This window comes from Armigeres subalbatus, chromosome 1 (assembly GCF_024139115.2).
Source record: "Armigeres subalbatus isolate Guangzhou_Male chromosome 1, GZ_Asu_2, whole genome shotgun sequence".
Lineage (NCBI taxonomy): Eukaryota > Metazoa > Arthropoda > Insecta > Diptera > Culicidae > Armigeres > Armigeres subalbatus.
The window spans coordinates 317067665-317092991 of NC_085139.1; the positions used below are offsets into that span (position 1 = coordinate 317067665).

Below are 25327 nucleotides of genomic sequence, written 5' to 3' on the forward strand. Positions count from 1 at the left end.
TTCGGGCCTGGTGGCCTCACAACTGGATCTCAAACAACGAGCTCCATCGTCGTTGTCCCCAGAGGCCGATAGCAACAGAAATTCAGGATCGGAAGTGGGGCTGGGTCGGGCACACTCTACGTAGGGGCGGAAACGAAATCTGTAAACAAGCATTAGACTGGAACCCAGCGGGACATCGCAGCAGAAACAGACCCAGAGGCTCATGGTGGCGAAGCCTCAATAAAGAAATAAAAGAAGTCGGCCGAAATCTAACCTGGCAACAGGTTAAAGCGATAACCGGGCATCTTTCAAGTCGGCCCTTTGCACCACTGGAGGTGTACAGGATCCATAAGTAAAAGTAAGTAAGTGGCAGCTGGACATTGGGCCGCTAAGCAGATGACGGCATTCTACTGATCGAATTCTTGCGACAGCGACCTGTATCTTTGTCAACAAACAGAGGGTTCACCTCGACCTCCTTCGGCCGTTTGTGGATTATTTCGAACCGTAGTTCGTACGAATAACGATCTACGAGCATCTGTGCTCATCGCGGTGACTTAGTCCACTTCTCCTTTCGTAGGACGTTGGCGTTGACGGACCGATGAGCTTCGCCAGCTAGCCAGCCTACAAGCTAGATGCCGCCCGACCACAACTGCCAACTGTTGACATTGAAGAGAAAAGTCTACCGTAGGAGACACCATGCCGCATATTACTTTGTTGCACCACAGGAGCATAACATATGTAATTTCGGAACTATAGTTCCGGTTATCGTTTATTGGTACATAAATGCAAATCAGGCTGTTGCTGAAGAATTTGTCAGTTTTTCGGTCATTTATCGTGTTCTACCAAAGAACTTGCTTCATCGCCAACTCAATGTTGGCTCGTTTGTCGCCATTGTAGATACTACCTGTAGGCACTCACTCATGGCATATTGATACAATTGAGTAACAGAAAATTGTAATTTTTTACCAGCAATATGTATCCTGTTAAGTACAAAATTTGAATCAACACGATAAGGTCGAATTTGATTATATTTTTTTATTGAAAAAACATCGGATTCTATAAGTCATTCAAATCATATTGTATGCAAGTTTTAACAATCATAGAGTATAAGGTTTTCTTTAAATTTATTTTTATTTTACTTCCCTTTTTAGCCTGCTCAAAACCGTTTATATAAAGGAATAGAGAAGGGTAAATTCATGTAAATATGTTAGTAAAACTAGATTTAATTCTTTTCCTATCTAACATTTTCTCCTATCAGTACACATCTAAACTATTCTATCTGTTTTGCTGCCTGCGTGGATTAAACCGGAATCACACCCATTTCTCTACTTACAGTGGATGATTTGCCCTTCTTCCTTACAGCGGTATAAGCAAGCAGCTGATGGAGTGCGTTTATCTGTAGTCCGGCAACGAGTGCGGCTCTAAGTATGATACACCTGTCATCGCTACCCATCCACCTGTTAACGAATGTCAATCGTCCACTACTACCTACCACCTAAAATACTAACAACAGAACTGATTCGTGTAGCGTTGTGACCATGTTGTTCATTGTCGCGGTAAGCATACCCATACAAAAATTGCCTAATCCCAATCCTTACCTCTGTCCCATTTTGTATACACGTACTTTTCCTCTTACTAACTGATGTTTCGAAATATTTTCAAATTTATACAAAAATTTAAAAAGACAATATTTTAAGTACCACTTTTTGATACAATTTATGGTGCCTTCAAAGTTGAATCATACGGAAAATGAAAGATTATTGAAAGTTATGGTAAACAAAAAAATGTATATTTAAAAACCTATTAATTTTATTCTATAACTACAAACGAATCACTTTTAAACAATATTATTATTTTCACGTTCTGCAACAGTTTTCCACTCTAGTAAGATTATATCAAGTTAAAATAAGATTTACATTTAAAATATCAGAAATGTACGCGTATTGTGCATGGCATTGTTCGAAAAGTGAATAAAACTCAGTACCACAGAGGGCCTTGTATTTATTGATATTGGCGCGAGATTGGTTTTTTGCTGAACAGAAATGTCGTACCTAAGATGGAATTTATTAATTGATTTATGTGCATTCATTTTCTTTTGTAATGATTTATTACATAAAGTTAGCGAAGGAATATTTTCAACCAGCGAACATAGAGATGAAAACTCAAACACATACAAGTTTTTTTATACGTCTATTCATTGTGCATCAACTGTGCGGGCTGGGAAACCTTTATAGCTAGACAATATGATAACATGCAGGAACACAGCCGGATACAATTATACACATTGATTTTTCCATTGATTCAACAGTATGATCGGAAATACATTTATTTAGCGTTGAGTTATGAGTAAACAAATTGTTTTATTTTTGATGACATTCATCCTTAGTATCTAATTGTATGGCTTATTTTGGTTGTATGTCAATGCCCAGAATACGAATCCCCAGAATCAGTTCCCCAGAATGGTATTTCACAGAATTCCATTTCCCAGAACGACCAATTCTCCAGAATGATATTCCCCAGAATGCACCATTTCTCCGAAAAGAAATCCCCAGAGTGACCCATCCCCCAGAAAAAAAAACCCCGAATGACCCATTCCCCAGAAACCAAAAACCCAGAAAGACCCGTTTCCCAGAAAAAGGTATCAGTCTAAGAAACTATGTTTTTCGCTGTCATTTCTATAAATTAAAAATACTAGATACTATATTTCTATGCAAAAATACTTATATTGAAGTACGCATTTGCCCGAAATAAGGCAAAACGACATATGCTGCCTTATTTTAATGCACGCATTTGCCCGGAATGGAGCCCATTTGATATGTTTGTTAGGGCTCACATATAATACGAAGGCGCATATAATCCATTATACTCGTTGTTCATATTGGGGGAAGCCCATATGGTATAATGCCATTTGGCATAATGCCGTTTGGCATAAAGCTGTTTGGCATAATGCCCACTTGGCATAATCGTTGAAAAGAGTATGAAATGCAATGGGTCGTAAGAATATATGATTTCCATTTTTAGAAGTATGTATTTACCTGGAATAAGACAAAAGAGTAGATGACTCCTTCTTTAAAAGTATGCGTTTGCCCGGAAAAAGGCAAACGAGTAGATAACTACTTCTTCAAAAGTATGCATTTGCCCGGAAAAGGTAAAAGAGTAAATCACTCATTTTTTGAAAGTACGCATTTGCCCGGAAAAGGTAAAAGAGTAAATCACTCCTTCTTTAAAATACGCATTTGCCCGGGTTGAAGCAAAAGAGTAGATGACTCCTTCTTTAAAAGTATGCATTTGCCCGGAATAAGGCAAAAGTGTAGATGACTCCTTCTTTAAAAATACGCATTTTCCCGGGATTACGAAGTATTTAGTCTAAGCTAGGAAATGGTGCATTCTGGGGTATGGTATTCTGGGGATTAGGACATTCTGGGGAATGTCTTTCGGGGGATGGAGGCTTTCTGGGAAATGTCTTTCGGGGGATAGGGGTATTCTGGGGAATGTCTTTCTGGGGATTGTGGTATTCTGGGGAATGATTTTCTGGGGAGTAGTGCATTCAGGGGAATTAATTTCTAGGGAATCACTTTCTGGGCAATGGGTTTCTGGGGTATGACATACAATCGCTTATTTTTTTTATTATAATATTTTCAACAACCACCTCTTCTTTTAATTGGTATTAACACTTATGCACTACAACATGATGCATAAATTATGGCCAATTGAAGCTTGTTGTAGCATAATTTGACAAAATAATTTAAAAGACTACGGCGCCACTAGCGTTCTAGTACTCATGCTTTTACTCAAACAAGTGATGGAATAGTATATTAACTGTACTTGACTCGAGTCGGAGGGCAGACTACCGGCGTTTATTCGCTGATCCTTTCTCCATCTACGCTGCAGCTTCGACAGTATTTGGGTCACAACTCTGCTTACACATTCCTTGTGTTTTCCTCGTGACATTTTTGCTTTGCGATTTATCCGCTCTTTGGGCAGGTATTTCTTTGCCTACTTCCGCAAACCTCGGGCAATTGAATATGGCGTGCCCTGAAGTATCGTCTACATGGACACACGCCGGGCAAAAGGGCGACGACGCATGGCCATGCTGGTGCAGATGTTGGCAGAAAAAGCCGTGTCGAGACAGGAAACTGTGAGAGATTGAAGTTCATATCTGTATATTCCCTGTTCAGTCACTTCAACACATTGAGTATGAGCCTTTCATTCTCCGCATTGTCCCACTCTTGGTATCACTTGACCATATGGTCCAGTCTGGCCATCATTTTCACATTTCTGGTTTCTCTCCGTTGGTAGCATTCGATATCCTCTGCTAGAGCTAAGCAGATCGGAAGCATTCCTAGCGATAATATAAAAGCAGGGTCGAGTATGGAGTTTTATGCATCACCCCGCGCCGTAACCGACTTCTGCCATGAATTTGTTTAGTTAATCAGAGTCCGATTCTGGAAGTATCTCTCAAGGATCCTAAACAAGGGCTGCGGCGATGGCCTCACAACCGGAACTGTTAAAATCGTTTTAGACGTCAATCGTTACCACCGCGCAAAACCGATTGCCGCGCCGCTGCTTCTTGGCTGCTTTCTGAAACTTCAACGACCAGCCTGAATGCATCCACCGTCGATCTGTCTTCTCGTAATTCGATCTGCTTTTTCGAAAACCCGGTCTAGTTTTTAGTGTACTGCATTTGCCTCCTCTTCAGAACCTCCAGAAGATGGCATTCGTGTTCCAACACTATACCTGATCCGCTATGGGATAATCCTCACAAAGTCTCCAGTTCAGCTTTCTTATTAGCGACGGACTACAGAGCGTTTAGTCTGCCCGCCGACTTCTTGAAATGTACTAACAATACCTTCATTGTTCAGTCTGATTTCGAACTTTGCCAGCGTCTCCAGCAAACCGTAACTTCTGTCGTTGTCAGACAGGCAGTCAGTTGAGCTAGCCACCCACGCAGGTACCTGCTACTACTGCTGCTGCAGCAGAGGGGCGCGAGAGTGCTAAATGCCGGAGGTGACATCTTCTGAACCCGAAAACCTCTCTGGGGAGTACACGGTCGGTCGGAGGGAAGCGAATCCAACACAGCAACAGTTGAAAGCTAGTAGACACTGGAATCCGGCCTGACCATGGAAACACACGAAGGGTTCCATTCAACCGATATTCCGCTTCATGGGGCACGCTGTCCGGCTCGAGCCAGCTGACCGGGAAAGCATTAAGCAATCTAGCACTCACGAACACGGACGGCCGGGATGACCATCGCCGTCGGACTGGAATCTAAGGGTGGGTGTGCGTGTGTTGTGCGACGACGAGCGGATACATATGTACAAGAATGTCATGGGGCCTTCCCTAGCCGTGCGGTAAGAGTCGCGACTACAAAGGAAGACCATGCTGAAGGTGGCTGGGTTCGATTCCCGGTCCGATCTAAGAAATTTTCGGGTGGGAAATTTTCTCAACTTCCCTGCACAGAAAGAAAAATCATTGATCAAATTAAAAGAAACATTGGTTAAAATAAAAAGTTGTGTTGGTTCTTTTTCGTAGAGAGTTGCATATGTTCAAAACGAAAGTACGCCAACAACCATGGTTTTGAAAGCCACATACCACCCGAAAATTAAAAGTTTGAACTTTCAAAACAAATTGTACAGATGTCAGATCAAAATGGTTACACTGTTAAATAGAAGAGAATGGAATATGTAAATTCAGAAACAAACTTTTTATTTGCCCAAAATGAAACCTCTCACCCCTCCATTTAATTTTCCTTTTCAAATGAAATATAATTATTCAAAGTTTTATCTTTTTATTTTATTACTTCCATCAGTTTGATAGTTTGTAGGTTATTCGCCGCTGAGAAATATCTCCTAAGCTTTATCTGCATCTCCATCAGTAAGGTTCTCCTGTTTGCAGGCTTTAGCCTGTCAAAAATAATGTGTCAATAAAGAAAAGCATAACATTTTTTTCATCGTACGAACCAGAGACGATGTTATTATAAATTCAGTAGAAAACCGAATTATAGCCGCTATCGGAATTGGATTTTTCTCACAATCCATACATTAAACCTAATTTCGGAAGTAGTGCGCTGTATAGCACATCACCAAATGAAAACAGCGCACCACTTCCGAAGTTAGGTTTAACGTATGGATTGTGAAAAATCCAACTTTGTTATGGCTATAATTCGGTTTTGCACCGAATTGATAATATTATATACAACGTCTCTGGTACGAACCTAATCATAAGATACGGCATCCACCTCGGCTCCCACAATTCCGATAACCAATTTTCGCAAAGAGTGTCCATTTCTCCGATAAGCGATGATGGCGATCGTTTACCTCTTCAAGTAAACCGAGTATACGGACGGTTACTTCGCCAGTGGTAATGCTGCAAACAAAAATATACCCGAATAAAAATTACCATAAAAAAACAGTAACTTTTTGTGTTACAATTAAATAAAAAACATTAAAATAACAATAAGAAATGATGTGAATTTTACAATACATAGACAATACAATCTAATGTGATACACCATAAAATTTATTGTTATTGAGACTTTTACAATAGAAAAGTATGGTTGTTAGTTACCGTAACAGTAAGAAAATTCGTTTTTTCTCATACATTTTGAAACACAAAACAATAATTTCTAATGTTTACTTATTGTCATAATTTCTGTTCTAAACAATAAAATGTATTGTTTCACAACTGTTTCTACAATTTAAATGGCTCATTATTAATTCATAGAGTTTGCTGACATATAATCATCTTTCTCTTTCAAGCACGTAGAAAGCATAGGCTAGAAGTCCTGTAACGGGTAGACTGCCGTAACAAAATAATATACTTATAGGTACTTATTCGTCGGGAAACGTTTCCCAACGAAAATAAATCCTATTTTTCCTATGCGCTTAAAAGAGAAAGATGTTTAGACGTCAGCAAGATATATTGCAATTTATATGCATTAATTATATTATCAAAATTCTTGTCAATCAATCAGAATAAAACAAAATTATGATATATATATATATATATATATATATATATATATATATATATATATATATATATATATATATAAGTTACGGGTAGGGACTTCGGGAGACGTTTTTTAAAAAACTAACTCCGATGTGTACGCGGTTAATATCTAGAACAGACTGATTTATTGCAAATCAAATGAATTGTACAAAGGCCTCACGTCCCTAGCTAATGTTCCCTAACTTGAGTTAAAGACGCTAACGTAGCGAAATAAGACCTCGCCGTCCGGTGAAGTGTGGTTTGTGCTGTGTTGGCGACACATGGGTCGTCAACATGATGACTGCAGGGTTATGGTTTCAGGTCTGATGGCTCAATGCAGCTAAAGCGGATGATAATTGTTGTTGTTGCTGTTGAATGATTTTTATCCGTTCTTTGATGTCTTCTATACTGGGGATAGATGGTTGCTGATCGATTCCGTTTGTAACTACTCCCCCCGTAAGTGAGGAACGTCCCGTTCCGGAATCTATGGCATTAGAGCTAACTGGTCCAAGAATCTTTTTACGTAGAAAAAGGATGACTGCAACTATACCGAGAATTTGTATTGTAGTGTAACCTCCTAGGATACTCCAAAATTTAAGGTTGAGATGATTCTGCTTCAGGTATACGTGTTCCAGTTTCTTCCTGTTGCTGATAGTTTCGCTGTTGATTTTTTCCAAGTCGTAAGTTTTATGTCCTTTCCAATTGATTTCGAGATTATGGAAAGCTCTCTGGATAATTTCTACTTCGCTCACCAGCTCTCCGTTTTTAAAGTGTTGGTTATTGAACAGTATTGTACAGTTTGCAAATGAAATTAAGAAATTCCCGTTTAAAGTTCTGTTATCCGGTCCGCAGTTAGAATGAAGAGTTTGATTTCGGGCGTTAGAAATCAATATGGAATTCTCCGTTATGAGATCCTGTGTTGTGTTGTTCTGTGTGGTATAACTGCATGTTGCCTTCTTTCCATGAATCAGCGATCTTAAACATTCGTCACGTAGTTCGCTTAGGAATGCTGATTTTTGAACGAAGTCTTCAGGTTTTTTGGTTGTATAAAGATTAAAGTTCCTTTTGACTATGTGGGTTGGATATTGATGTAAGGTCCGGTTGCCGATCACCAGAGGGTAGATCCTTAAGATACTTGATGTGGTATCTTCCAATTGTGGAACATTGAGCAAGTATAGTAAGATATCATCTTTCCATGCTAGCTTCGGGATAACAAACTGGAGCGCTTCATCCGGGTAGTTTATCTCTACTCCTTGGTCTTGTAGAAGTGTTTTTATGGTGTTCAACTCCCGTAGAGATAAAATTTTACTGTTTACAAGTGAACTTTTTGTAAGGGTTACTGCGTCTTGGATGCTTTCCATTAGATGGTTGATACTTTCGATGTTAAACAATGTTGCCATTGTCTCAATTTCATCTAAGATTACTTTGTTGATATAAGAGTTTTCGATGATCTTGTTGATACTGTTGGTGAGATGCGTAATTCTCTCGTTAAGTTGCATATTTGTTTTCAGTTGCTCATTATTTTGACTTATCAGCTCATTCATTGTTAAATTGATTAGCCTGAGGTCATGCGCGTCAGGAGTTCCGGCGATGAATTTGAGACCAGTGCCAATAACGTCGCATCTTTTGCTGCGATGATTTTTCGGTCTCAATCCGTAGAACGTGGCGTATAGCTGCTGTACTTTAGTTTTCACTAGGTGTGTTAGAGGGTTGGTGGTTGAAACTTTCATGTGGGAGAAACTAGCTAGCTTTTCGATTGCTTCTTCTATTAGGGTCATATTTATGGGATGAACTATTTTTATTGTTCCTATTTGAACTTTGCATGATCTTTCTTTAATAAGCAGTAGCGGGTTTTCATATAGGTTCTCTATTGTTAGAAGATGAGCGGTGGTGAATTGGACAAGCATTACAACAAAGCAAACGATCATTTTCTGAAATTAAAATTATTCGTATGTGAGTAAGTAAAATTTGAAAGGGTTTCAGACGACATTTAGTGAGTTCTAGGTTTTCCTTTTCCTTTTTAGCTTAGTTTTATGTAACTTGATGTTTCTACGATCGATGAGTGTTTTTCTCCTATTTTCTTTAACTACTTGTTTTTTGAATTTTTGCCTTCTTTTATCGGGGATGCCTGAGGTTTTTATGTATATGGGGTCGCCTACTGAGAAAGTTGGTTCCTTTTCCCTGTTCTTATTATGTTTATCAGTAAGTTATTTCTGACGGTCTTCCAAATTTAGCACAATTTTGTCTATGATCTCATTCCTATTTTCTAGTATTCTCTGGAGATTTAGGGTCTTTCATCTCCCTCTTTAATTCCAAAAATACGTCTATAGGTTTCATTTTAGTTGCAGAATGGATGGTTGTGTTGTATAATGTATTAGCAATTTTATATATTTCTTTGTTTGATAAATCGGGATACTTTGGTTTGATACATCTGAAAATTTCGCTTAGAGTTGAGTGAAATCGCTCTACGATTCCATTCACCTCACTATGATCTGATGGCGTGTAGTAGGTTTCGACGTTAAGTCTTTGAAGAAGACCACGTATTTCTATAGATTTTAGGGCAACTTCATTATCGCACACGATCATCTTTGGTGTGCCATAACTTGTGAGTAGTTTAGTGATACCCCTTTTTATATCTGGGATAGACCGAGATTTTACCGGAATAAGTATAGCGTAGCGCGACAATTTATCTACACCAGAAATAAAAAGATTTGGGCTGGATATGAATATATCCACATGCAAAATATCGAGAGGTCTAGTTGGGCTAGGTGTATATGCAAATTTGACCCTATAGGGGTTCCTCTCGTATTTGTTTTCTAAACAAATATGACACATATTTACAAAAGATGTTACCTTCGATTTCATTTTAGGGAAGTAGAAACCTTTCTTGATGGCTCTTAGGTTATCGTCTATTCCACGGTGGGCTCTGTCATGCGTTTCCTCTATTATCGAATTCTGGTCTTCTATTGTCACTATATCCTGCAATAATTTCTGTGTTAGTAAGATTTTAAAGCATTTAGAACGGGAAAAATGATTTTTGAATGTAATTTGAAGGATATTTAGCCATTCTTCCGGGCAGAGGATAGCATTTACTCGCGAAAGGTTCATGTAATCCTTAAATATCTTCACTGCTGTAGGGACTCCAAAGGTTACCCTCGTTATCGTCCTTCTTTGGATTCCTGGAAATATAGTCTCAAGTTCTTCGTTATTTACATCTCCCCTTTTTATAAAAATTTGGTTACTGAAATAATTTAAAGGTTTTTCCGTCATTTGTATGTAACCTGTATTGTCGGATGTTGCCGAATGGACTGTTTCATTATCGCTCTCGTCATTTTCATCATCAGAGGATGATGAGGTTTCTTGCTGTTGTTGTTCATTTGCATTTATCTCAGGTTTGATTCGAGATAAACCATCGGCGACGACATTTTGCTTGCCAGGCCGATATTTAATCTCATAGTTAAACTGCTCTAAACGTAGCTTCATTCTTATGAGTCTATCGTTCGAGGTTTTGAGGTTTAATGCGTATGTTAGAGGCTTATGATCGGTGTAAAGGGTAAACTTACTACCGAACAAATAAGGCCTGAAATATTTACACGCCCAATCTATGGCCAAAAGTTCCTTCTCGATAGCCGAGTAGTTCTCTTCGGTCTTAGTTAAGGTGCGTGAAGCGAAGGCTACAGGCTTGTCTTGCCCAATGGGGCCTTGCGACAATACCGCTCCTAATGCGTAATTCGAAGCATCTGTAGTTAATACAAATGGCTTCGATAAATCTGCATATTGTAGTACATGACTACTAGACAATATTCTTTTGCAACGCTCGAAGGTTGAAACAAATTCGGGGGTATGCCTGATTGTTTCCCCTTTGCGAAGTTGCTGAGTTAGGGGTTTCGCAATTTTCGCGAAATCCTTGATGAATTTTCTATAGTATCCTATTATTCCAAGGAACCCCTTGAGTTCCTTTTCGTTTCTAGGTATAGGCCATTCTTGGATAATCTTAATTTTGTCTGGGTTGGGTCTAACTCCTTCAGGGGTTACGACGTGTCCCAAGAAAGCGACTTCTTTTTGTAAGAATTCACATTTATCAATCTGAATTTTCATGTTGAATTCTCTAAGAGTTTCCAATATCATTTTCAAATTTTGTAAGTGTTCTTGGAGGCTAGTTGAAAAGATGATAATATCATCCATATATACTAGACAGCGAACGCCAACGTGTTTTCTGAGGATGTTATCCATCACTCTCTGGAACGTTGCAGGGGCGTTCTTCAAGCCGAAAGGCATTCGGACAAACTCATAGTGTCCACCATCGACACTGAAGGCTGTTTTCCGTATGTCTTTCTGATCAATCTGGATCTGGTGGAACCCGGAGGCCAGATCTAAAGTAGAAAAGTACTGGCATTTCCCAAGTTTATCCAAGATCTCTGTGATGTTTGGGATTGGGTATTTATCATCTATCGTCTTGCTGTTCAGCTTACGATAGTCGATAACCAATCTCCACTTTTGTTTGCCAGAAGCATCAGGCTTCTTTGGCACGACCCATATGGGCGAGTTGTAGGGACTATCCGAATGTTGGATAATTCCTTGAGTCAACATTTTGTCTACCTGTCGCTGGACCTCTTCTCTATGGCAGAAAGGGTAGCGATATGTTTTAGAATAGACAGGAAGTTCATCCTGTGTGTTTATATGGTGACGAATCGCACTGGTGAAAGTTAGTTCTTCGTCTTCGTTGAAGAAGATATCGGAAAAGTCATTTAGAAGTTTGAGGAGCTTAGGTTTCTCCTCACTATTCAAATGATGGTGTCGTATCTTTTCGATATGAGATTTATTCGCCTGAATGTTTGGTTTTGATTTTGAAGTGATAGCTTCGAAATTGTTTACCTCTACATTGAGAGCGTCTCCAAGACTAATCTCTTTGGTTTCGCTATCAAAATTATGGATTAGTATCTTGGCTTTGCGATTCTTACTGGTATAAACTCCAGCTAAGATATTTACTTTAGGTAGTAATTCGACCTCTTCCTCTAGGAGGAAATCGCCATCCGAACTGGATGTTGGTATAAAGATAGCCTTGGTCTCGTTTGCATTAAGGTTTATCACCTCTGGATATTTTTTGTGAAGAGGTATCGACGTGAAGCCGATTTTCAGCACATCTTTTGCTGTGTCTATAACAGCCCCTAATGACCTCAAAGATTCGTATCCTATCAGTCCATGGAAGAAGTTGTGAAACTCAAACAGGAAAAATCGTTGAAGTGGAAGGTTGTCATCATGGACCATGAACGGGTTTAAATATGTAAATTTGTCAACAATACACGTACCACTTATGTTGGTGATTTTGTGTTTTGCACCAATCTCAACACTATTTGATGAGACCAATTTCGGTGAGATGTAATTTTTATTGGCACCTGTGTCAATAAGAAATTTAATCACACCAAATTTGGATGATTTAACTATTATGTATGGCAGAAAATTGTTAGTCATTCCTCCTGGGGAATGTCCAGAGCTGTATGAAAATTTAGGTTTTCACCTTCGGTGTGTGGTTCAGGATTTTCAATCGGAATATTACTTGAATATTCCTCATGAGTCAATTGTTCGTTTGCAGGCTCATACCCAGGGAATTGATTTTCATAGTATTCGTTGATTGGTTGCTCGTATGGATTGTAAGAAGAATCGTGGTGATGAATAGCACTGACATGCTGAGGATTCTGATTCTGATGAGGATTTTGTCTCGTTTGTTGAGATATAGCTTCTGCTTTAATTGGGAGTCTACCTTGTTGTGGATTGAAGCGATTATTTTGCTGTGGGAAAAAGTTACTTCGGTTATTTTGCGGAGGAGCAAAATTACCCCTATATTGCATATTTTGGTTATACCCTCTGTTTTGATAATTGTTATAGCTCTGATATGGAGGTCTACCGAAATTATGATCAAATCTTTGATGTGGATTTTGGAGTTTATTAGAATACCCTTCTTGGAATGGTGGTTTATTAGAAGTATGAGTCGGAAGTTTGGGAGATTGCCTCGAAAATTTTTCTTTCTTCCGTTGAGCAGCATTATATTGCGCCGACGCGTTTTGGAAAGCTGCTAGTAGGGTATTAGGACAGGTTGCTCGTGTGAGCATGGAATATGGTTCATTTAAACCATCTATGAAAGAACTCATAATCATATGTTCGTAACTCTGGGAGAGAGTTGGAACACAGTGTTTTGTAGCACTATCGAGTGCTAACTTATCAATTATGTCGGATAATAGTTCCTGACATTCATTATAGAAATCTGTAATGGTTCTAGCATTTTGTTGTAAGTAGGCAATTTGTGAAACGAGACCACATAGGTCTCTTTTATCGCCGAAATATTCGGTGAGCACCTTTTTTATTGCATCCCACTCACAAGCGGTATGCCTCGATACGAGCGCTTGACTTGCTTCATCAATAATTTTATCTCTTATTACGCTCACCCATAGTGGCATCACAGAATCAATCTCCGCTTGGGTTGAACATAAACCTTTTGCATATTCGAGCTTCTTTTCTACAGAAGCGACCCATGCGGATAAAGTTTTCTTATCGCCTTTATAGGGAACGATTAACTTAATCGACTCCGGGACACGAGATGTATCAAAAGAAGGTACCCTGTTTGTTACTACTGCCGTTCCAGATGGTCCGGCTTCTATGGCATCATGCCTGTCTCGTATCAGCGAGGCTATTTGCAGCCTTTGCTGTTCGAGTTGCGCAGCTAGCTGTTCAATAATATTGCGTGGGCCATCGTCTTCGTCGATGTCACGCCCTTGCGAGAGTGAGGCGATTTGCGACCTCTGTTCTGCAAGTTGGACTGTGAGCTGCTCTATTTGGCGTGATAGCTCTTCAGTCATATTTCTAGTTATCATACACTGGTTTGCAATTAGAATTTTCTTATCAAAATTGTCTCCTGCACCACTGGTCAAAAATATTTTCAAAAGTTAATACTCTCACACACGAGTACGCACACAATTTCTCTTACACACTCTTTTAGAATTTTATTTAATCATTCGACAGTGCCTTTGTTCTATTAAAATTGCCGCACACTTAATTACACAATTATTAAATAATTCGATTTCGATTTTAATTTCATTAAATTTGTCACACACTTGATTATACAATTATTGAATTATTCGACTGCGCCTTCGTTTTCTTAAATTTACCGCACACTTAAATACACAATTATTAAATGATTTGATTACGATTGTTACTTTGTTAAATTCGTTACACACTTGATAACACAATTATTTAATTATTCGACTGCGCCTTTTCACTTATTAAATGTAGGAAAACTTAACTTACGGTTTTTTCGCGATAAGCCGTCGCGGGTGGATGAGTTGTGCTATTCCGGCACTAAGGATGGGATGATGGAAGCGGGCCTCTCTAGTCGTTGTCTCCGGTGCTCCAGATGGAAATCGTCGCAATTCCTCAATAATCCGTTGGGGATGTGTCCTTCCAGAGACGATATGCTGTCGTTCTTTCAGTTCACGGGCGAAATCACTTCACTTTTGCACAAGACGCGACTAGAGAAATCCTACCGACCTAAGCCAGTTACGGGTAGGGACTTCGGGAGACGTTTTTATCAAAACTAACTCCGATGTGTACGCGGTTAATATCTAGAACAGACTGATTTATTGCAAATCAAATGAATTGTACAAAGGCCTCACGTCCCTAGCTAATGTTCCCTAACTTGAGTTAAAGACGCTAACGTAGCGAAATAAGACCTCGCCGTCCGGTGAAGTGTGGTTTGTGCTGTGTTGGCGACACATGGGTCGTCAACATGATGACTGCAGGGTTATGGTTTCAGGTCTGATGGCTCAATGCAGCTAAAGCGGATGATAATTGTTGTTGTTGCTGTTGAATGATTTTTATCCGTTCTTTGATGTCTTCTATACTGGGGATAGATGGTTGCTGATCGATTCCGTTTGTAACTTATATATATTTAAGTCTTCTGGCCCTCAGATGCATTCAATCTAATCTACAAGCATTTCAAGTGGTTGAAACAGTGATCTATTCTTACCTCCATTTGACCCATTGTTACCCACGACGACGGTACTTCTACTGCTACTGATATCGACCCCGTTGGTAATTAAGTTCAGTTCCGCAGTGTCATGGGAAACTTCTGTGATAAATTCCAACGGAATTTACATCATATCGCGGCGATCGCCTTATAAGGATCAGTGTGCTAGTTTTTCAAAAGATAGGATGGTGTGGAACATCCGGGTGAAGTGCTGCTGACCCGCCTGACGTGCTAGTGGCAACATTGGCAACATTTTTGCAACAAGTTTCCTCCAGCGTGAACATTATTGCCGTTGCTTGACCATGCTACAGGAGTCGAGACAGGAGTATCGAATGACAAACTCCGGAGACACATTCCTTGCCACTTGTTCGAAGGCAGTTTCGGATTGTTGTTATCGGTCACTCACATCTGTACACCGGTTGATGCCTGTCTTTTAGTGGCGAGCAAATACCTGGTGGCCCTAGGTTAGTTTGGTACGAGATGTTACTTACTCTCACACCGACGAGAATATCCAACTGGATTTACCGCTGGCACCCTAATCTTCGTTGAAGTTCCACACAATAGGGCCTCCACTATTACGACTTGCAATTCGATTGTCGGTTTACGGCGAGGTTTACGGTTCACATCCTGGATTCCATCAACTGCGAGTCTGTCGTCTTATATTTGAGCGTTGCGTATAGCCCAGAGAGTCGTTTATTGTTACCCATCTCAGCTCGCTGCCAGACAGCAGCAGCTTCCTAAACTGATTGATCCGGATCTGGATGGTTTGGCCTGGACCGTCGTATTTATTTTCCGTACCACAACGTAGCTGACACTGCAAAATTAAACATGATGATCACTGAAAAGAAAATAATACAGTTATAAATAATCAGGAAAACTGAAAAAATGAACAACATACCAAGACTTAAAATTGGCACGGGTACCTAAACATTCGATTTCTGACAGTGTAGCCATTTTGAAAATCGTATTATCATTTAATTTTCATGGACAATAGAAAATATTGTAAATCTTTAGTATGAACAATAAACTCTGTCGGAGAAATAAATATTATTGTTAATTTATTGTAAATACAATAGATTGGTTTATTAGTACAAGAATTTGTACAATACAAAAACAATATTTTTTATTGTCTACCATAAATTGAATTGTTTTTGTACAGTTCACACCATTCAACTTGAGGTTTTTTTCTACACGGGTAACCGCATAGATTTAGTCTATCAATGAAATATAAATAAACTTAAATATTTTATTCAAGCGTACCTGCTTCAGTTTGAATTTCGATAGTCCTTCTTTCTCACAATCCAACAATGCGTGTGTGACTTTGCGGAAAAAATATTGAAGAGCGGTCGGGAAAACCATCGAAAATTCCACTATTTTGACTGCGGATGGATACACTGGAGGAAATGCATTCGGCATTTCGACATAAGTGCAATTGCTTTCCACTATTTAAAACTTTGCGACTAATTTCGAATGGCAACTTCGGATTAGATTAGAATAGGATTAGAATTAAAGTATAATACAATAAATATTAGAATAGATTTTATAATATTTTGAAGTGTTTTTCACTTCATGATTCGAATTTTGTCGATATCAAAATTGTATTGATTTAAAAATATTTGCATTTATTTATTCTTTGGGTGCGTCAATCTGATGCCCCGCGTTGTTGCATGATTTGACAGTTCTACAGTTTTAATAATGAAAGTACAAACTTTCAAATTGAGTTCTCCAAGCGCAGTTTTTCCCACACCAACGTCACTGTATAGGATATACAAAATAAAAGTGGGTGGTAATCTTGTTGCGGCAAAAATATCACGAATACTTTTGGAGGAAGACAGCACACATTGACAGGAATACAGCGAAGTCAAGCACACTTTCAATTATTTGGAGAAGTCAATATACAGTCATGAACTGACAAAAAATACTTTTAGAATGATGAACTACTTTTGCGTTAATCAATTTAACTTTTAATTTAATCAAATTTAAGCACTTTTTGATTGTAAAGTATAATATATTCAGCAAAACAGTATTCTTTTTTTTTTGTGGGCATAAAAGTATCATCGTGTTCTATAGCTATAGCCTCATGATATACGAATGCAAAAATGGTAACTTGGCTTAGAAACCTTAGAAACACTTGTTACGGAATGGTAACACTTTGTGTAACACTTTGTCAGACTTTTGAAGAAAGGGATTACAATATTAGCAGATATAAAAACAAGACAACAGTCGGTATACTGTTTAATTGTCTGTTGTCTGGCTTTACATTAGCTTACTTTCTTATCAAATGTGTAAGATGGAAGAGATAAGCAAATCATTGTTCATTGAATGAATGTTTCTCTGTTTAACGCAAACTATTACATAAATTAAAACTTCCAAAGGAACGTTTTTATTCAGGCGAACATTATTTCATTGTTCATCGAATGAATGTTTCTCTGTTTAACGCAAACTATTACATAAATTAAAACTTCCAAAGGGACGTTTTTATTCAGGCGGTTTCGTAAATTTGTAATAGAACTAAATGGCCAATTTATGTCTTAAGCACTTTATTTATCTGAAGATCGGTTAATCTGATGCAAAGTATAAAAATAACAAAACACAAGCCAAAACCTGTTGATCTAAATTTTGCATAGTTATAACCATTGCTCTTTTCCATTAGGGAGATAATTTTCAGAAAGTAAAATTCACATTTGGTAAATCAACTGTACACTACTTCTTAACAACTAAACCAACGATATGAACTGCATTTGATTCAGATCCATTTGATATATGAGTGTCGAAATTATTTTTCACTAGACAACAATCTAAAAATAGGTAAAATGGCTCTATCGAAAATGTTGTTCAAATATGTCCCACTTGCCCCATGTGTGCTAAAAATCAAGGGAAAATGAAAATTGCAGATTTGGGCTTTAATCAAAACTTTTAAATCGTTTTTGATGTCTTACAATTATTTAATTGCTCAAAATATTTACTTTCCATATCAATGATAAATTTAGAAACGACTATTTTGTTGGAAATCCATTGAATTAAAATAAAAGTAATAGATTTTGCCAGTAGTTTAAAGTCATGATTAAACAATACCATTAGTATGGTGCCGCAAATGGTTTTGATTCCATTTTTTTTTGTCTCAGGCGAATTCGTTGATAATTCTGCTTCATCTTTCTAGAACATTGTTGTAGTATTCAGAGTAAGTGGCTAATGATTTTAGTTTGTATAAGTGATTCTAGACTATGATTTGATTCTGCTATGGCGGATACTACATTAAACATAAGCAATCAAATATACCAATCGTGAAATCACATATTTCGCATGCCCCAATTTACCGTACAATGTGGCAAGTTTTACATTAGACTTGATTCGAACTCTCAATTTTGCATATGCACTAATATTGATCTCTATCGTGAAAGAATCTGTGCATGATTGAGTATTTGAGAGTATGGAGAGCAACATATTGAATTTTCTGACGAACTTTGCTTCATTTAAGCGTGTGCCAATGAATCGGTAGCTTGTGAGGTGCTGAGAGCTAGCGCATTGCTGCCACCGCAGTGTGAGATGGTGTTGGTAGCGCCATCGGGTTGAGTAGCAACGACGAAGATGGCACCGTCAGTTTGTTGTCGAATTTTAAAACGAACAGTCGCACCGCTCTTCAACGGCGGATTCCATTCAGCCGTTTTCGGCTGGAATACGACAATTGTTACCATTAAAAACGTTCACCTATTTATCGGCAGCTATAGTACCCACTTACCCCGTATCTTCACTTGCCCCGGGGTACCTTATACCCTTTGGTTGTTTACTTGTTGCTATGGCTACCTTGACGACGACGCTCGGTTGTTTGTTGGTATCCTGACAACGACGGTTAACGCGGGTCTCGGCAGTCCCGGGTTACTTTGTTTTTCACATGTTTTCACCCCCTCTCAATCCGACATTCCTAGGTTTGATGTCAGCAGTTGGAATTGGGTGGCTTCCAGAGGCTTCGTGAACAGATCAGCCAGTTGATCACGAGTGCCAATGGATTCGACGTTCAGCGTACCTTTATCGACCAGATCTCGGATGAAGTGATGCTTCACGTCGATGTGTTTGGTCCTCTTACTCTCCAGGTTTTTGGCCATGAACACACAGCCACGATTGTCCTCGAAAATGGTCACCGGTTTGGCAGCAACATGCAGATCTTCCAAGACGCCACTGATCCATACGGCCTCTGCCGCTGCTGCACTAAGAGCGACATACTCCGCTTCGCTTGACGACAACGATACGGTGGATTGCTTTTTGCTGCTCCACGACACGGTGCACCCATACACCTTGAAGATGAACCCGCTTACCGACTTTCGGTCCTGAAGGTCGGCCGCCCAATCGGCGTCAGCAAAGCCGACGAGCACTTCTGCTTCGCTGTTCCTTTGGTATTCGAGACAAAGGGTTTTTGTCCCGCTTAAGTATCGCACCACTCGCTTCAAGGCGTTCCAATGTACGGTCGACGAATCTTTCTGGAACCGCCCGAGGTACCCGACAGGGTAACACACATCTGTCCTGACACAAAGCATAATGTACATCAGGCTTCCGAGTAGCTCTCGATAGGGTTCGCCGGCATTAAGTCTACCACGTGGCAGTTGGAGGCCTTTCTCCATCGGAGTCCTGGTCGGATTGCACTCGCTCATCCCGAAACGATTCAGCACCTTCGTGATGCTAGACTCCTGCGACAGTCTCAACGTTCCTTCGCTACGGTTGTAGTCGATCCGCATACCAAGAAAATGCCGCAACTCGCCGCAGTCTGTCATTGCGAACACGGATGCCAGCTTCTTCTTGACGGCGTTGATGGAACTCAAGTTTCTTCCCGCAATCAGGAGATCATTGACGTACAGAATAATGTACACCTCGTCGCCGTCTCGGCACCTGACGTATAGGCCTTTTCGATCGAACAAAGCCCAGCTTCTCGATCTGGCTGGTGAACTTCTGGTTCCAACACCGCGGCGATTGCTTCAGCCCATACAGCGACTTCTGCAGCTTGCACACCGTCCCCGGTGCTGCCGTTACACCGTCCGGGGCACTGATGTAGATGGTTTCCTTCAGCTCGCCGTGAAGGAAAGCGGTCTTCACGTCCATCTGGTGGAAGAAGAATCTCTCGTGAACGCCTACCGCCAGGATGATTCTGATTGTCGCTAGTTTGGCCACCGGAGCGTACGTTTCTTCGTAGTCCAGCCCCGGTCTCTGCAGGAAACCTTTCGCTACGAGTCGAGCCTTGCGTCGCACGGCACGTCCGTTCTCGTCCTCCTTGATCCGAAAGACCCACTTCGTTTTCAACGGCTTCACGTTGGCAGGACATGGCATTAGCCGCCACACCTGGTTCTTCTCCATGGACTGCAGCTCGTCTTTAATGGTTTTTAGCCACTCGTCACGATCGTCTCGGTCCAAGACTTCCTGGTAGCTTTCAGGAACATCTAGTGTGGGGGGGAAAGCGGGTGCATGGAAACCAGTAAAATAATCAAGCAACTTACCCGGTAGCCTGCGCTCCCGTTCGCTGTGCCTCGATGACTCGCCATGAGCATCGCGTCTATCTGTTGGCGAAGGGAACGCGACGGTTGTTGGTTCGATTGACTCGTCCACTTCCGGATCCTCGAAGTCTTCTTCATCGTTGTCCGAATTTTCTTCATCACCGGCAGGCTCTGGAATCGCAGGCTCGTCAGTGACTTTTTCTTTTTTCCCTCCTCTTGCTCGTACAATGGTAGCACTACTAACGGTTTCTTATCGCTGGTTTCAGAAGCGAACGGAAAACAAGTTTCGTCGGAACGGACATCACGAGCAATCACCATCTTCCTGCTTTTCTTGCTTTAGGGGCGGTATCCATTAAGACCGTAGCCGATCATGACAATCTCCTGAATCTTGGCATCCAACTTTTTGCGGAGTTTGCCGGGGACCCACGCTTATGCCTAGCATCCAAACACGCGTAGCTTCGACAGATCCGGTTTGGATCCAATCCAAAGTTCCGCCGGTGTGGTACCCTCCGACAGCGCTGCTGATGGGCTGCGGTTAATTAAATACACCGCTGTCAGGGCTGCTTCACACCACATTGACTTCGGCATTGATGAATCAATCAGCATGGTCCTCACTTTTTCCACCAGCGTCCGATTGATTCGCTCGGCCACGTCGTTATGTTGAGGGCCAGGGCTGGTAGCGACCAATGCCGCTCAAAATAGTGACTTTAGTGACCAAAGCTAACGAAAAAAGGGACCAAATAGTGACTTTCAGTTGCAGAAAAAGTGACCAAATAGTGACTTTTAGTTTCAGTTGCAAGTTTGATGAAACGAATTCAAGCGTTTTTTGGGTCGAAAAAGAATCTTTTTTCGTAATTTGTGGCGGAGAACAACTTTCACTCGCCACAATCTCATAACGAACTCAGAAAGGAAACGTAAATCGTGCAAGCTAACTTTTATCTATTCAGTTACTAAGTAAAATTGTATTGGCCGCTCTTTTTTTTATCCCACGGAAACTAAATATCAGTCAGTCAGTGAAAAGCAGGATTACTCAAAATTATTAGTAATCCTGCTAGCAAATCAAATGTTTGTGCCACTGGAAGTGAACGAACACGTAAAAAAATAACCTTATATGTTATGGCAAAAAACCATTCGAAAATACTTATACTCTTCATTATGCTACCTAATGAATGATCCCATATGTGCATATTCATGAATGATTTTTGCTATGGAATTCGACAGCGCATGTAATCTTCAAAATTGGGGAGTCTTAATCCCTTTAAATGATATCTACTCAATAAATTTTTTTCGAGCGAACCCTTCATTACATCTATATCTACAAAAAATTATCCGCTTTAGCACAATTTATATTTTCTTGAATTTTCTCGCCAATTTTATGTGTGACTAATGAGAGATCAAGTCTCCTCATATTCGGGCAACAATTAAAAATCCAAATATCCTGAAATTGTAATGGAATGTAGGAATTTTTATCAGTAAAAACAATTTAGCATACTGATGGCTTTGTGCTGTGAAAAAATGATAGCATTTGGTCATTGTTGGGAGGAGTTGTTCAAATTTTTCGCAGCCGCTAAAAAAATCTTCAGGAGGGACAAAACACAGTAAATAATAGAGTAAATAAGAAATCAATCCATAAAATAACTCGCCACATAACGATCATTTGTCTAGAGGATTTATTAGAAAAATACGCTAGTCTCCCTCGCTAGGGGCCCTCCTTAGCCGTGCGGTAAGACGGGCGGCTACAAAGCAAGGCCATGCTGAGGGTGGCTGGGTTCGATTCCCGGTGCCGGTCTAGACAATTTTCTGATTGGAAATTATCTCGACTGGGCATAAAAGTATCATCGTGCTAGCCTCATGATATACGAATGCAAAAATGGTAACCTGGCTTAGAAACTTTCTTCATTGGCATTACATCCCCATACTGGGACATTGCCGCCTCGCAGCTTAGTGTTCATTAAGCACTTCCACAGTTATTAACTGCGAGGTTTCTAAGCCAGGATACCATTTCTGCATTCGTATATCATGAGGCTAACACGATGATACTTTTATGCCCAGGGTAGTCGAGACAATTTCCAATCCGAAAATTGCCTAGACCGGCACCGGGAATCGAACCCAGCCACCCTCAGCATGGTCTTGCTTTGTAGCCGCGCATCTTACCGCACGGCTAAGGAGGGCCCCTATAATGGCTTAGAAACCTCGCAGTTAATAACTGTGTGGAAGTGCTTGATGAACACTAAGCTGTGAGGCGGCTCTGTCCCAGTGTGGGGATGTAATGCCAATAAGAAGAAGAAGAAGAACGCTAGTCTCCCAAGGGTTCAAGTTTCTCAAGGAATCAAGTCTCCCCACCTTCCCTTTCTGTAGAAAGTCTGATAGTTAAAAACATCCAAATAGTCAGGTCTCCTGCTTGCATGACCATATACCAATTCATGAATTCTGACGTAAAACACTTTCAATTATTCTTCAATTACCTTCAATTAGCTACTGGTGAAATACTAATAAGAGCAGCGAGTAAAATGGCTGGCAGAGCAATCAGAGTTTTCCCAAGATCCGTAATTTAATTTCCGCCATGAACAAAGCATCATCCGACGGATACATAAAGCTTCATTCATAACTCTTATTCAATAGTTTCAAAATAGTTGAAAATAGTGACTTTTTGCGAGAAAAAGTGACTTTAGTGACTTGAGGTCGAAAAAAGAGACTTTTTAGTGACTTGCCCGAAAAAAGTGACCAAGTCACTAAAAAGTGACCTGCTACCAGGCCTGTGAGGCGTATAAGCAACAGTTGCTTCGACCTGGATGCCCTTCTTTGTGTAGAAGCCTTTCTGCACGGTCGAACCATGCTCACGGCCTTGGTCCACGGTAAGCTTCGAGATGCGCAAACCAAAATGCACGGTCACCAGTGCTTCATACTCCTGGAACTTTTCGAAGACTTCCGACTTCCGTTTCATCAGATAGATCATGGGGAAATGCGTCTTGTCGTCGATAAACGATACAAAATATCTTGATCCGTCCCAAGACGGTGGATCGATGGGGCCGCAAACGTCCGAGTGAATTTGCTCGAGGGGCCGCTTCGCTCGTTGACGAGTTCCATCGAATGGGTCCCGACACTGCTTACCCTGGGCGCACGCATCGCAAAATTGATTCTGGCCATTCCTCCTTGGCCGAGATGCCCCAGGCGACGATGCCACAGCTCGTTTCGTTTCACCTGGCAAAGGTTAGCAGTTGAGCTACTTGTGGTGATTTTCTTCCGAATTTCCTTCCATTTTCACTCAATAAAACGTTGAACGTCGAGTACCGTCTTGTCTCTCCTAAACTAGTTTTCAGAATGACTGTACTCGTCCAACTCAAATTGCACGAACCCTTGATTTTTTCACACACACACAACCCTAAAGTTATCCAACCAATACGGTTACACAAACTATCAGAACGAATCCATTTTTATTTGAACGCAATTCAAGTTATATACATATTTAATCTTCTAAATCAGAAAGTTTACTCACAGAACACTAATGTCGCTCAAGCTCTGATCATCGACTTCACTGGTCGTCCCAGCTGTCACAGACGAAGGCTTGTTTGATGTTTCAAGCAGCTCTTTTTCCTTTCGAATTTTCTCCAACTCCTTACGTAGCTCAGCAGTTAGAGACTTTTCAGCTTCCAATTCACTTGCCATTGCATCAAAATCCTTGGAAACATGGTCGTCTGCCTGCTTTCTCTCGTCTTTCATCTTTAGCGCGCCACCTTTCGTTATCGGCACTTTCTTTTCTCCTCCCAAGAATCCACACGCTTTAGACTTCTTTTTCTTGTTTGTCATTTTCCTGTAGGAAAAAATACATATAAGAACTTGCTCCCTACGCACATATGTTCATACTCGGTACAGTGTAATTTGCGGTTAATTTGCATTCATCCATTAACTTATCGCTATTCCAGTGATTTTTTTTTTGTAAAGTATATATCTCGCTCATTTCTCGTAATGTTTTTTTTTTTTTTTTTTTTTTATGCTCTAAACACAAAAGCATAGCAAGTTTGTCTTTCGAGCTTTTCATCACCACAACTGTGCCATGATGAGCAAACCTATTTTATGTTATTTTCTTAACTTTGTGTCATGTTAAGCCTACTGGTTATCCAGCCTACTCAACACCATCGCAACAGTATTTTTTTATTATTATTACTCAACTACCAGCATGAAACTTGTTACAATAAGCGTCTTTTGTTTTTTTTTATAAGAAAAATATGACTGTCATAGCGAGTTGTTTTCCTTTTTTATGTCTAAATCGCCATCAATATGACATGATCGTTTCTATCGTTTTTTTATGCGTTGTGTCATGTTAAGCCTTTATTCAGTCACTTAACACCACATTTACTTTACTATTTTAAATATTCAACTTTTCACCATATAGTCGCCATTGTTACTGCGATATATATATATATATATTTATTATTCGTAATAACTCTATGTTAAATGCAAATGTTCGTTAACTGTTACATGGCCGCAATACTTACAATGTGGGAGCGTACGCAGCGCCATTGTGGTGATTTTCTTCCGAATTTCCTTCCATTTTCACTCAATAAAACGTTGAACGTCGAGTACCGTCTTGTCTCTCCTAAACTAGTTTTCAGAATGACTGTACTCGTCCAACTCAAATTGCACGAACCCTTGATTTTTTCACACACACACAACCCTAAAGTTATCCAACCAATACGGTTACACAAACTATCAGAACGAATCCATTTTTATTTGAACGCAATTCAAGTTATATACATATTTAATCTTCTAAATCAGAAAGTTTACTCACAGAACTTTTTCTAACGTCTTTCTAACTTTCACCTCAAAGCTTTCAATTTTCCCCTCACAGATTAAACTT

The 25327-nt window shown here is 40.0% G+C and overlaps 2 protein-coding genes across 7 annotated transcripts in view; one reads left to right on the forward strand and one right to left on the reverse strand.

Annotated features, from left to right (window-relative positions):
• Window positions 1-1967, forward strand: part of LOC134207971 (rab11 family-interacting protein 5) — a 78633-nt gene extending 76666 nt beyond the window's left edge. The window contains exons 4-5 of one of the 6 annotated variants that reach the window (XM_062684069.1): window positions 1131-1185; window positions 1315-1967. In XM_062684069.1, coding sequence (XP_062540053.1) covers window positions 1131-1161 — 31 coding nt within the window. In that variant the 3' untranslated portion in view covers window positions 1162-1185; window positions 1315-1967. The remainder of the gene's footprint in view (window positions 1-1130; window positions 1186-1314) is intronic. The other 5 variants (XM_062684070.1, XM_062684068.1, XM_062684071.1 and 2 more) reach the window with 5 other exon arrangements.
• Window positions 1968-15187: 13220 nt separating this feature from the next.
• LOC134218068 (uncharacterized) lies at window positions 15188-25089 on the reverse strand. The gene is made up of 3 exons (XM_062696937.1): window positions 24966-25089; window positions 23966-24280; window positions 15188-15827 (listed from the first exon to the last, which is right to left on the reverse strand). The coding sequence occupies exons 1-3, from the start codon at window positions 25019-25021 to the stop codon at window positions 15812-15814; spliced, it is 387 nt and encodes a 128-aa protein (XP_062552921.1). The 5' UTR covers window positions 25022-25089; the 3' UTR covers window positions 15188-15811.
• Between the last annotated feature and the right edge of the window lie 238 nt (window positions 25090-25327).